The sequence below is a fragment of the Vipera berus genome (assembly GCF_964194415.1).
Source record: "Vipera berus genome assembly, chromosome: 9".
Classification (NCBI taxonomy): Eukaryota; Metazoa; Chordata; class Lepidosauria; order Squamata; family Viperidae; genus Vipera; species Vipera berus.
This window is the reverse complement of record NC_138212.1, coordinates 17074817-17089272: the sequence shown is the minus strand read 5'-3', so window position 1 is coordinate 17089272 and position 14456 is coordinate 17074817. Positions and strand designations below refer to the sequence as shown.

General features: G+C 44.9%; 1 protein-coding gene across 1 annotated transcript in view; it reads right to left on the bottom strand.

Annotated features, from left to right (window-relative positions):
* LOC308671995 (angiopoietin-2-like) overlaps positions 1–13774 on the bottom strand; it is a 30371-nt gene extending 16597 nt beyond the window's left edge. Inside the window, exons 1-2 of the mRNA XM_081334530.1 lie at positions 13383–13774; positions 78–233 (exon numbers count right to left, since the gene is read on the bottom strand). Coding sequence (XP_081190656.1) covers positions 78–233; positions 13383–13694 — 468 coding nt within the window. The 5' untranslated portion in view covers positions 13695–13774. The remainder of the gene's footprint in view (positions 1–77; positions 234–13382) is intronic.
* Between the last annotated feature and the right edge of the window lie 682 nt (positions 13775–14456).

Here is a 14456-nt window from a genome sequence, read left to right as displayed (position 1 = left end):
AGAAATAGCCTTGCTCTAAAAAAATAATCACCAGAGATAAAATCCAGGAAAAGGCTACCAAATGAAGATCAGCTTACCTGTATCTCTACGTCAGTGAGCTTCCGAGTCTGCTCAGCGGTTTGATTCAGGAGGTTGGTCCCAATTTCCAACATGGCTGCCGTGTGGTCCTGTACAGAACTGAAATGGGTCTCTGATATCTCTATTCTCACGTTTTCCTGGATGTAATTTTCCAGCTGAAACAAAGAAGCAATGGGGATTAAAATTTGAGGGCTTGTCACAGAGAAGAGGGGTCAACCTATTCTCCAAAGCACCTAAGGACAGGAGAAAAGTAATGGATGGAAGTTTACCAAACACAGATCCAACCTAGAATTAAGGAGAAATTTCCCATCAGCAAGAACAATCAATCAGTGGAATGGCTTGTCTTCAGAAGTTGTGGGTGCCACATCACTGGAGGGTTTTTTTTAAAGAACAGATTGGACAGCCATTTTCCCGAACGGTATAGATAGAATGTCCTGCTTGAGCAGAGGGTTGGACTAGAAGACCTCCAAGGTCCCTTCCATCTCTGTTATTCTGTATTCATACTCTGTATTTTGTATTCTAAGTAGGACTAACCAGCCTGCAAAGCACCTGCACATATCTTCCTAGATGTGTAAATTACACAGTAACTTTATTTTGGCTTGATTCTTGCATCACCAATATCTTCTGATGGCAAAGTTTAAGCAAAGGGGAGCTTAAGAACTACACATTTGCCAGGACGCTTTGGTGAACCACATGTTTACTATTTGGCAAATCCCTAGGACCTCTCTCGTTTCTTCTTCTTTTTTTATGCTGATGACTTGGCCAAGATGGGTACAAATAATTACAAGTAGTCCTCAACTTACACCATTCGTTTAGCAACCCTTCAACGTTATCATAGCACAGGAAAAAAGTGACTTACAATTGGTCCTCGCACTTATGACCATTGTAAGATCCCCACAGTCCTGAGATAAAAATTCAGGTGCTTGGCTACCAGCATGTGTTTACGATAGTTGCAGTGTCCTGGGGTCATGTGATGGCCATTTGCAAGCTTCCAACAAGCAAGCCCAATTTGCTTAACGGCCACCTGATTCATTGAACAGCTGCAGGGATTTGTTTAACCATCCTGGCCAAAAAAAGGTCATAAAATTGGGTGCAACTCGCTTAACAGCTGTCTTGCTTAACAATGGAAATTCTGGTCCCAGATGTGGTTGTGAGTTGAGGACTACCTGTGCTTGCAAGACTGCCTTCCCCAGGTCCTACGAGCTCGAGCAGTACAGGGCGTTATAAATGCCACGCACAGAACAGCACACACCCTGCTAGAGAGACGTTGCCTGAAGATGGGCTCCAGCAAAAGTCCGAAAGCTTGGAAGACAAAAACCTCTGGTCCCGATGACCGATGACCAAGCGATTGGATCCTACAACAGGGCATTATTCATCTCCCTTCCAGTAAACATTGTCACCTATAGTAGAGGTCCCCAATCTTTTGGGCACCAGGGACCGGTTCCATGGAAAGAGGTTTTTCCATGGATCAGAGGGTGCATGGTTTTGTGTGCTGCCTGCGTCCCGTGGATGTGGCTTTGCTTGTTTGTGCGGACCAGTTGCTGGCATGCTGCAGCCCGGTACTGGTCCATGGACCGGGGGTTGGGGACCCCTGACCTATAGGATCTGTGGGATATCCCTTCTCTGTTGTAGATCCTACCTTATAGAACATCATTATCATCAAAACTTGGCTAGCCCTGATCTTTCCATCCTTCCGCGTAGCCTTAAAGACCCAGCACTTCTCTAGAACAGAGTTTTTTCTTCTTGGCAACTTTAAGATGTGTGGATTTCATCTCCCAGAATTCTCCAGCTAACATCTCTAGTCTAGCGGATTGAGCCAGATCATGAACTAAGCCTCTGTAGAATGGAAGACCCTGAATGAGATGTGCGCTGGCCGGCCTTGGCTGCCTCTGTTAATCAAATGGAGAGCCAAGTTAGCCTAGCGGTTAAGGCACCAGGCTAGAAAGTGGGAGATCTTTAGTTCTAGTCTGCCTTAGCCATAAAGTTAGTTGGGTGACTTTGGGCCAGTCATTCTGTCTCAGCCCAACCCACCTCACAGGTATGTTACTGTGAGAAAATAGGAGGAGCAAGGTGTGTTAGATACAGTTGCTGACTTGAGTTACTTGTAAAACTAATAAAGGCAGGACGCAACTGACTAAATAAAAAAACCGAGTTATTTCTGCCAATTTTTTTTTGTACTTTTCATAACGAGCCCTGGTGGTTAGAATGCAGTATTACAGGCAAACTGCCCATAACCAGGAGTTTAATCCTGACATGGCTCAAGGTAGACTCAGCCTTCCATCCCTCTGAGGTCGGTAAAACGCAGATTGGTGGGGGCAATATGCTGACTCTGTAAACCGCTTAGAAAGGGCTATAAAGCACTATGAAGTGGTATATAAGTCTAAGTGCTTTTGCTATTGTCAGTTTAGTTTCGGATATTTTGACTATTTGAATATCAATTCTCTGGTTAATGACCACAATAAGGCAATTTACCAATTGACTGAGAACTTCTGCTTTCCCCTTCTTCTTCTGCTCTCGAGTGTGATTTGTGTCTCAACGCAAACTTCATACCTGAAAATTCAAGCTTTCGAAAACCTTTATCAGCAAGCTGAGCAAACAGCTGTTTCTCCTGAAATCAGCATATTTCAGGGGAGAAAGTCATTTGTACTGCCTGGCTTCCTGCTTGAATTGAGAAGAATAAATTATTCCAGTTAATCCAAGCATATTTTTCTTTAAGTAGCCTTGGTGGAGCAGTGGGCTAATGCCTCCTTAAGTAACACCAGCTGCCTGCAATTAGTTCAGGTTCGCATCCCACCAGGCTCAAGGTTGACTCAGCCTTTCATCCTTCCGAGGTAGGTAAAATGAGGACCCAGATTGTTGGGGGCAATTAAGCTGACTTTGTAATAATGCCACTGGGGTGTGTGTGAAAGCCCTAATAAGCAGGCATATACATAGAATGAAGGCTACTGCTAAGCTTGTAAGCCGCCCTGAGTCTTCGGAGAAGGGCGGGATATAAATGGAATTAAAATAAATAAAAATAAATATTTGTGCAACCCCATTGCAGGGGTAAAACGTGGGTGTCTTTGGAAGAGATAAACCAGACCTGTGAAAAATCTTTCCTGGAACCCCCAGTCAGCAGAGCTGCTGATATTGAGCAAAACAAAGCAAAGGAAATCAGCAGAGAGTTCTTGACGGCAACAGTGCTAGGCCATATATAAAACTAGGGATTATTCCACCAGGGATAAAGGGATCATAGTTTGCTCTGCTGTTGCAACTAACTTGATTCTCAATGTCTGTGGAGATTCTCAATCATCCAGGTCATGGTTGTCCCAAAGGTGCTTTTTTTTTTCCTTTCCGGGAGGCAACTGGACTTTCTTGTGTTGTTGTGATTCAGGGTCAGCCTGTGGGTTCGGCAGTTGGGTCGGACGACTCAGAGGAGGAGGAGGAAGGGTGTGTTGGAGAGTTTGCTGAGGGGGTTGGAGAGCTTGCTGATGAGAGCCCTCAGCCAGGCCCCTCCCACCTGGTCACGACGCAGACCCAGCTGTGTGAGCCTGACAGCGTGGATGAAGATGACCCACAGCTGGCCCTGTTCAAGGACGCCCGACGCAGGAGGCAGTCAATCAGGAGTAAACAGAGGAAGGCAATGGGGCACCTCAGAAGGAGGCAGAGAGAAGCCACACCCTGAACTGTATAAAAGGGGAATGCGTGGGAGGGCTGGTTTGCTGAAGGCAACCGTTTGAATAGCTCCTGTTTCATGGTTCATGTCTTGTTTGCTTTTGTGTCAAGAAATTTGGCAGGCTTAGTTCCAGCCTCTTGCCTTCTTGTAAAAGGGGTTGTCCCTGCCTTTTCTGCAGGGCCGGTAGCAGGCTGGTACAGAACATGTGTTTCTTCTGAAGACATTACACTTCTCATCCAACAGTGAAGGGACGCGGGGCAGAAAATGACCAGCTGTCTGCAAGCAATATAAATCCTTCCATTCCCCACCATCTAGTCAGAGCTGAAGAAGCTTCTTGGATGAGAAGTGAAACATCTTCAAAAGAAAGACAAGAAAGCCCAGTTGCCTCTTGAAAAACAAAACAAAAAAGCACCTTTGGGACATCCATGACCTGGACGACTGAGAAACTCCACAGACATCCAAGTCATGGTTGTCCCAAAGGTTTTGTTTTTGTTTTTTTTCCAAAAGGAAAAAAAAACAGTAGCTTTTTGTTTTTTTCTTTGCAAACATTTCACTTCTCATCCCAGAAGCTTCTTCGGTTCAAAGAAGCTCCTTGGATGAGAACTGAAATGTTTGAAAGGAAAAAAAAACCAAGGAAGTCCAGTTGGCGTTTGTAAAAAAAGCACCTGTGGGATAGTTTGATTCTCATGTTAATGCTTCTTCCGCTGAATGGCTTCTTTCATCAAGATGACACTAAATTTAAAGTTAACGGCTTTGATATTTGGGTATTCAAATTCGATGCTTAACTGTATCGATCAGTAGCTACTATCATTGTTCCTAAGTTCACCCTAGACTTAGAACAGAAACCTGGCCCTTTTATGACTTGTGGACTTCAACTCCCAGAATTCGTCAGCCAGCATACCTGGCTGAGGAATTCTGGGAGTTGAAGTCCACAAGTCATAAAAAGGCCAAGTTTGAAGACCCCTAACTTAGAATGTTAAATATTTTTACTAGAGGCATATTCAAACAATGCAGCTTTCCCAAATCAAGCTTTTATTTAACAATGTCAGTCCCTTTACATCCAACCCATGATTGTTTGTTTTTGTCTTTCCCCTCCCCCTCCCCCATGGGCAGCACACTGACCCATTGATCATCTCAGCATCCTTTTCTCTGCTTTTCCTCCTCTCCAAAGGGGGTCTGGCCAAAGTGATGTCCGGTGGAGAAAAACAAATAGCACACCTGTCTGAATGCAGTTACGAGTCCAAGGCCAAAGTCATCCCAAGGCACTCTTCTCCTCCTTTACCTGTTGGCCAGCAGCCTTAGTTAAGTTCACAAAGCTCCCTTCCTGTTATTAGTATTGACAAAAATGGTTTACCGGGTGTTTGATTTGGTTAGCTCAGGGGTCTTCAAATGTGGCCCTTTTATGACTTGTGGACTTCAACTCCCAGAATTCCTCATGCCTGGCTGAAGAATTCTGGGAGTTGAAGCCAACAAGTCATAAAAGGGCCAAGTTTGAAGACCCCTGGGTTAGCTAATGGTTACCTCTGTGTCTTAACGCTAGATCTTAATGATTAGTTTTGGTTGCTTCATAACGTGTCTTACAGTTAGTCCTTGACTTATGACCGCAATTAGGACCATAATTTCCATTGCTAAACAAGGTGGCTGTTAAGAGAGTCGTGCCCAATTTTATGACCTTTTTTGCCGCAGTTGTTAACTGAATCGTGTGGTCATTAAGATCATCTGGCTTCCCCCATTGACTTTGCTTGTCAGAGGTTGGCTGGAAAGCTGATCACGTGACCCTGGGATGCTTCAACCGTCATAAGTTCATGCCAGTTGCCAAGTGCCTGTAGGGATGATGCGACAGTGCAAGGACTAGTCATAGGTGACTTGTTTTCAGTGCCGTTGTAACTTTGAATGCTCACTAAATGAATGGTCGTAAGTCAAGGACCACCTGCATTTACGGTGGATGTTTTATTGATAACTACCTTATTTTATTGTTTTAAGTTATACCGAGGATGGCTGAGTTTTATGTTAAACTGCAGATGCTTTAACTGTCATTCTGAAAACTACCATGAGTCTCTTTGAATTTGACAGCGTACAAACCCAATGATTATATAATCTTCAGTGTTTAAGTGCAGATGTTGGAGAGAAGTGACAGAAATCCTGAGCATCTCATTTGTATAAACAGAGGCATAGAATCAAGATCACACAAGGTATTAGCACTGCTTTATAAAACCTTAGTAAGACCACACCTGGAATACTGCAGCCAGTTTTGATCACCATATTACAGAAAAGATGTTGAGAGTTTGGAAAAAGATCAGAGAAGAGCAACTAAGATGATCCAAGGCCTGGAGACAAAGACATACAAAGAATGGCTGTAGGACTTGGGTTTGACTAGTGAGTCTAAAGAAAAGAAGAAATAGGGGAGACATGATAGCAATATTCCACTATTTGAGGGGATGCCACAAAGGAGAGGGGGTCAAATTATTCTCCAAAGCACCAGAGGGCAGGACAAGAAACAATGGTTGGAAACTGATGAAAGACAGAAGCAACCTGGATTTAAGGAAAAACTTCCTGACAGTGAGGACAATTAACCAGTGGAACAGCTTGCCTCCAGAAATTTTGGGCGCTCTGTCACTGGAGGTTTTTAAAAAGAGGCTAGACAGTCACTTGTCTGAGATGGTATAGGTTCTCCTGCTTGAGCAGGGGGCTAGACTAGAAGGCCTCCAAGGCCCCTTCCAGCTCCTATTCTATTCTATTTTATATCATTCATTTGCTGACTCAGCCAGTTCTGCCCCAGCTGAATTAACCCTGCCCTCTGGACAAAAGAATTAAGGTTGGGTTAGATAAAGACAGTTGGCATGACCATTTTTTCTGTTTTTATTAACTTTCCCATTTTATCACCTTGAACATGATAATTTGGAGACAACAGTGGGAGGCCTCCAGGACTATGTCTGTCCCTCCCTTCCTGCTCCCTGCTCCGGGGCAGTTTCTGGATAAGTAGGGTCTGGTTTAGAAAGCTAGGAGTGACCATGTGCCAACACAGCTGGAGGCTGTTGGGTTGGGTGAGATTGCTTAGTGGAGGGAACAACCCCCTGCCTTTATGCCTCCCATGGACATCTTATAAAGGTAAAGGTAAAGGTTCCCCCGCACATGCGTGCTAGTCGTTTCCGACTCTAGGGGCCGGTGCTCATCTCCGTTTCAAAGCCGAAGAGCCAGCACTTGTCCGAGGACATCTCCGTGGTCATGTGGCCAGCATGACTAGATGCCAAAGGCGCACGGAACGCTGTTACCTTCCCACCGGAGTGGTCCCTATTTTTCTACTTGCATTTTTACGTGCTTTCGAACTGCTAGGTTGGCAGAAGCTGGGACGAGTAACAGGCGCTCACTCTGTTACGCGGCACTCGGGATTCGACCCACCAAACTGCCGACCTTCCGATCGACAAGCTCAGCGTCCTAACCCACTGAGCCACCGCGTCCCTATTGGACATCTTATACTGTGACCCTTTTTTTACAGACTGAAGAAGCAGAAAAGAGACAGAGGATTCTACAATCTTCCCTGCAATTTCCATTTAGTTCCGTGTTTTGCCTCTGACTGCTTTCTTGCAGACCCTTACCAGCCTCTAGTCAAAATGTGACTTTTCTAGACAGCATTTTGGGTCAGCTGACAACCCATGGACAACTTTCTTTTCAGCTTGAGTGGGTGTCGTTGCCATGTTTGGCTTGATCAGGGTCTGTTTTGAAAATTCATCCCTATCTGTCTTTGGTGGTTTCTTAGTCTTTCTCTTTGGGGGATAGAATAACCATGCGGGAACCTTCCTGATTGAAAGGAAGCCTGGATTAAACCAGAACAGAGGTGTGCTAGAAGGTATGCATACAACAACACAATTCAAGATTTGACCCATTGTCCCGAACCCCAAATTGGTTCACCTCTGCCAATACCAGTATTCCTTGACTTACGACAACAGTTGGAACCAAAATTTCCCATGTTGAGTGAGTTATGGTGATTTGGTGATCTTTGTTTTGCCACTGTTGTTAAGGTTTCACTGTGGTTGTTAAGTGAATCATGGGGTTATAAAGGGAATCCATCTTCCCCCATTGGGAAGTAGCAACTGTTGTAAATATATGTCGGTTGCCAAGTACCCAAATTTTGATCATGTGACCATGGGGATGCTGCAATGGTTGTAAGTGTGAGGACTGGTTGTAAAACAGTTTTGTTAGTTCTAACTTTAAACAGTTGCTAAATTAATGGTTGTAAATTGAGGACTATCTGTACAGGTACATTCACACATAGATGCTACTGGTGCATTCAGTGAAATAAGATTGTCTGGCTCCAGTATCTGTCATCAGATACTAGTACTGCCCTTAGTTGGCTACCCCAACTTAGCTGCAAAAATGCATATAACCAGTAGATGTCAGCACCAAGAACAGCAAACTTTCAGCTCTTTTCTGCCATCTGGTGGTTGTCTTAGCTGGCCAGTGATGCAATAAAGATATTTAAATTTAGTCATCATTTACATCAGGGTGTCAAACTGCTGGCCTGTGGGCTGGATGTGTCATGCCAAAATCGTGCCCACTCCAGCTCCGGCAATGGGGGAAAAGTTGCGATACGTCATGACACGTCACGTAACGTGGCGAGTTTGACACCCCTGATTAACATCATTGTATTTTGCTAAAGGTGTCCAATGACTTAAGTCAGAAACTTCCTCCTCTTCTGCTAGGTTCCTTTGCAATGTTAACTAGAAGCTTCCGTGCAGATTTGATAACGTTCTATTAGCTACAGTATTAATAAAAAATTCTTAACTTTTCTTAGCTTGGTAAGATCCCAATCTAGGATTTTTAGAAATGCAACACTGACTTTTATAAAAAAAAATCCTCCAGGATTCCAATTCTTGACCTACCTTTTTCGTATTGTGAGAATTAGGTTATGGTAATGCTTCCCCAGCTTGAGCTTCACAGCTATGCAGGCTGAGTCTTTGTATTGTATGGAGATATAGGGATTACCTTGGCTTACCAGTAGTAGGCCAGTGTTCTCAGCCTCGGCAACTTTATAAGGGATGGACTTCAACTCCCAGAATTCCCCAGCCAGCAATATTAACTGGGGAATTTTGGGAGTTCAAGTCCACCCCTTTTAAAGTTGCCAAGGTTGAGAGTCATAGTAGGCTATCAAAAACCAGCTATGGTAGTGTGTAATTCATATTTTATGGCTTAGTCTAATCTGTGACTTCAGCCAGAGGTGCCTTAGTCTTGACTTTGTACAAGGTGTGAATTAAGATAGAAGGCTGGATGGGCTCACAGTTCTTTTAAATCTTGTTTTCTCTAACAATGGCTTAATCAATAATCTACAAATTGATTCACATAACATACAAAGTTGTAAGCCAAGTTTTCTGAATCATGGTCAAATTCATGCAACATTTTAAGTCCAACTTAAATCGTATTATAGACTAGGGCCTTGTATGAATTCAGTCACAATTTGTAAACACAGCTTATACTTTATTATATTGTCAAAACTGCACCATTATGATATTTAACAAATCAACTCAGCATTCCAACTCTTTGGCAGGATTCCTGGAACACATTACATCCTGATTTATTCTGGTTTTACTCTATAAACCCATGCATTTTGGTTTGCAAGCCATAATTCAGGGTTTTAGTATACAATGCGAATCCAACTATCTACCAGTTAAATCATGATTAAGCTAAGCACATCAATCCCTAAAATGGAAGAATGGATGGAAAAAGTAATGGAACTAGCAGAGGTGGCAAAATTAACTGTTTTAATGAGAGAGAGGAATATATCCAGGATTGTTTCTACTTGGAAACCATTCTTTGACTTTGTGCTCAGTCAAGAAAAAAAAAATGAAATCTTGACTTTGGGTTTTGCTGATTAAATTAGCTCTTGTTATAGAAATGGACAGTGCTTACTAAATTGGTAAAAGTAAAAAAAAATTGAGGCTGTAATTTAAGTTTGTACTTTATTGTACTGAAAAATGCTGGAAATTAATGTTTTTTTTCTTTTCCCTCTTTTTCCCCCCTACATCTTTCCTTTTCCCATTTCCTTATCTATTTTTCATTGTATTTTATATATGATAATCTTAATAAAAACCTATGTAATCTTGCAGATTAAGCCAAACATACCTTAATCTAAAGCTGATTTTAAAAGTGCAAAGATTATGCAAGCCGTTAAAATGGTTAGAACATTTTCAAAATCCGTAGTCTGGAAGACGAGCAGTAGATACGAAAGGATTCCTAAAAATATCACCCTCTCTTCCTCCTCCTCCTCCTCTTCTCGCCTTTCCTGCCCGTATGTGTGCAAGTGTGCTGATAACTGACCAGCTTGTTATTTTAAGAGCAAGAATTCTAATTAAATAATTGGCGGTGCTGGAAGATGGAGACAGTTTCAGTGTGTGTCCCTGGCAGGAAGTTGCCCGTTTCTGCTCTACCATTCAGACATTTTCCAAAGATTTAGGCAGAAGCATCACTGTGTCCACCAGCCTATGGCTCCACAAATGGCTTAACTTCTGCCGATGAATGGAGATCAAGAGAAAGGTCTGGTTTCCTGGGGGTGGGTGGGTAGGTTATTTCCATGGGTTAAAGGTAGAGAAACGGGAGGGGGGGTTGGAATGGGGATGGGGAATGTGCCACGTGTTCTTTCTTGGCGAGACGACATGGCTGTGAGCACAGGCAAAATTGGTAATCCCCTAAAGAAATAGTAGTGTCCCTCCATCACCTACTTGTTCAGATTATTTTCAGGAGATCTGATGCTGGATTCCAAGAATTGGCAACCCCTTTTGGAGCTCCTTCCAGCCCTGAACTGGAAGCATGAAAAGAGATTTTGCTAAGTCTCCAAAGTACGTTGGTCAAAGTAATGATTTAAAAGCTAACCAGCTGGTATAATGTAGATAGTGTAAGAGAAACCGCCATATAATATAGACCACTGTTTACTGTGTTTACTCCTGGGTTATCTCTGTGCAATAAGACCGTGCACGCTCTGACAAGGTTGCTCAGACACTGATATAAAAAGGGTGGTAAGATTACAGTTTGTTAACACCCATAGATTCCTTGTCCATCTTGGGCAGGGGTAGGCAACCTTGGCTCTTTTATGACTCGTGGACTTCAACTCCCAGCATTCCTGAGCCAGCTGGCTCAGGAATTCTGGGAGTTGAAGTCCACATGTCATAAAAAAGCCAAGGTTGCCTACCCCTGATCTTAAGGTTCAGATCTTTTGAACCCCCAAGATGGGACAAGGAATCTATGGGCCTTAACAAACTACAATTCCCAGCTTCCTTTCTCTCTGGCTTCACTTCCAAGAAGTGAACAAGGAAGTTATTTCTAGTGACAAATGGTCCTTGACTTATAACCACTCATTTAGAAACTGTTCACAGTTACGACGGTGCTGGAAAAAAGTGATGCACGACCAGACCTCACACTTATGACCATCACAACCTCCCAATGGTCACATGATCAAAATGTGGTTGCTTGGCAACCGGCATGTATTTACAACAGTCGCAGCGTCCTGGGGCCATGGGGTCACCATTTGCGACCTTCCCAGCCGGCTTCTGACAAGCCAAGTCAATGGGGAACGGTGTGATTCATTTAACGCCTGTGGCAAAAAGGTTGCAAAATCGAGGCTACTCCTGTGATGCCTCGCTTAATGATAAAATTTACAGTACCTGTCACGGTCATAAGTTGAGGACGATCTGTTGTGAGAATCTTGCAGAGCCTAAATTGTTATGGCAACAAAGTACAGCAATGACCCACATACCAGAGGCCCTTTCTCTTCTAAATGCTGCACAACTCTCCTACACTTTTGTCACACACCAATCCTGAAGGTGCAAAGAATCTTGGCCACCAAAACTATCCAGGCTGACAGCTTTCTGATGCCTCCACACATCCCCCAAAGTCATAATATGGTTTGTTGGATTAAAGTTAACGTAATATACGAACCCCGTCATTATTTGTGTTTGATGCCAGGCATGAGCAATCTCTGTCAAAAATTAATAGTTTGGTTTTTCTGCTATTTAGTAGCCTAGGTGTTCGGCTATTCAGTATTAAAACTGCCAAGAAAATCCCCTTCCAAGCATCAGAGAAAGAAATGAAGATCCCAGCCCTGATCACTTTTGTGATGATCTCACCCACCAAGCTTGGATCTCTGCTCCCCCCCTCCCCAACAGCAAAGTCTATTCATTCAAATATATTCCACCTCTGTTTTAGTCTGAGGAAGCCGGTCCCTCATGGGTTGTTCAGCCCAAACTGGTTAAAATTAAAGCCATCAGACTTAATGAAACAGAGTATTAACAACAACGACAACAATAAGAATCACAGCAAAGGTTTAAGGACCAGAAGTTTGGTTTGAGTCGCCCACTGCATTAAACCAGAATGTGATTTGCTTGGTTTTTAGTTCAGCATACTGCATAAACCCACCCATTAAACCCTATCATTAGAGTCAATCTGGTCTAGAAGTTTAAGGCACCATGCTAGAAATCTGGAGACTGTGAGTTCTAGTTCTGCTTTAAGTATGAAAGCTGACTGGGTGACTTCAGGCCAGTCAGCAGGAAAGTGAGTTCTAATCCTGCCTTAGGCATTATATAGCTGGTTGTGTGACTTTGGCTGGACACTCTCTTAGCTCAACTCAACTCACAAGGTGGTTGTTGTGGGGATTTTTAGGAGAGGAAGGAATATTAAGTAAGTTTGCTGCCTTGAGTTACTTATAAAGTTGAGATGACAGAATAACAGAGTTGGAAGGGACCTTGGAGATCTTCTAGTCCAACCCCTTGCTCAGGCAGGAAACCCTATACCATTTCAGACAAATGCTTGTCCAATCTCTTCTTAAAAACCTCCAGCGTTGGAGTATCCACAACGTCTGGAAGCAAGTCATTCCACTGATTAATTCTATATAAAAAAAAATCTAATAGAGTTAATACACAAATAAATTAAAATGTCTTAGTCCTGATTTCACCTGTTGGTTTACTAACTCATTTGCAATTTGGTTTGCAATTCTTCTGCACAGCATCCTTAGTCATAAATCTTTACAGACCGAAACGGCAGCACTCAGAATACGTTAAACCACAGGCAAGCTGCTGTTAAACCTGCAGAACAATAGGCCGGCCACCCTGGGCACTTTTCACAACCTGTTGCTTTTTGTGTTTTTTTTTGTTTTTGTTTTTTGGGCAAGGCTTCAGTGCAGCGTAGAGGAAGGACCACTGTCTGTCTGTCTTCTTTCCCTGGGCCACTTGGATCCTGTTGCCAAGAAAACAGCAGCGCCCAGTCAAGCCCTCCGGAGACCTCCACCAAAGGAAGATCTTGCAGTAGATACTACAGACCCCCAACCACTGAAAGCCATACCTGCGTTCCAACAAGCAAGGTAAACCCTGGTTGTAATGTATCCATTTTGGGGACATTGGACAAGGCCGTGAAGTGTTCTGCGTTCATATTCTAACTCTTCCACACATATCCCAAACTATGTCAACTGAATGCAGTCAATGTACAGTACACACCGAACATGGGGGGGGGAGGAGAGAGAGAGAGAGAGAGAGAGAGAGAGAGAGAGAGAGAGAGAGAGAGAGAGAGAGAGATTGTCCCAGTGCCTCCCCCAATCCCCAGGGGGCTGATCCCTGCAGCTTTTGCCCAGCTCCTTCGGCCTCACCACCCTCGCCTTCTTCCTCCCCACCTTCTGCAGCCACTGGGTGTTGTTCTCCATGACGGTTTCCAGCTGTTGCAATCGCTGGACGGGCCACTGGGCTTCGGCCAAGGATGGCGCATCCCTCTGGAGCGAGTTGGACACTTGGAACCGGGCGGCTGCAGCAGCAGGAGCAGCCGCGGGATCGCAGCCCCCCAGCTCGGGCAGCAGGAACGTGTAGGTGCAGGATCCGTGTTGCAGGCGATGCTGAGAGCGCTCCGCAGCCCCCTTGCCCAGCACCCCCGGCTGCATCCCTGCCCAGGCGGGCAGCAAGAGATACGCCAGGACCTTCCAGTTTCTCATCCTGACCTTCCTCGGCGGGACTTGGCAGCAAACTCCTCCGGGCGTGCACGGGGCTCCGAGCTGCCTGCCTCCAGAGAAATCCGGACGCCCCGCGATCTCTGGCTCCCCGCCTCCTGTGGGCAACGAGAGGACGGGGGTGGGGGTGGTTGGAGCCCTCCCACCCTCTTTGGCCTCCGCCTCTTTCCGCCCCCTCCGTCCTTTGCCCCCCCCCTCCCCTCTCTGCTGGCTTTTGGAAGCCCGCCCGGGTGGCTTTGCTGGACGAGTCGAGCGAGACCCGCTTTGCAGAAGGTCGTTTGAGCGCCACAACACGCGCTCCCGAGTCAACAGCCCCCGGGACCTTCCCGCCTTGCTCCAGCTAGAGCAGCGTTTCCCAACCTTAGGAACTTGAAGATGCGTGGACTTCAACTCCCAGAATTCCCCAGCCAGCATAGCTGGCTGGGGAATTCTGGGAGTTGAAGTCCACGCATCTTCAAGTTCCTAAGGTTGGAAAACGCTGAGCTAGAGGGTGCTTGGCGGGCTGGATCCCGGTCAGGAACCGCCGAGAAGTCAGGATGTGGCTGCGCGGAAACTTTCCGGACTTTGCGGGGAGGGGGGGGGGCGAAGGAGAAACTTGAGAAGCCCTCGTCTCCCCCATCAGAAAGGACGGGGCGTGAGAAAACCCGGACGATCCTCCTTACTATCTGTAGCCAGGGCTTTTTTTGTAAAAGAAAAAGGTGCCGGAACTCACATATGTCATACAACCCACCTTGCCTACCCTACAAG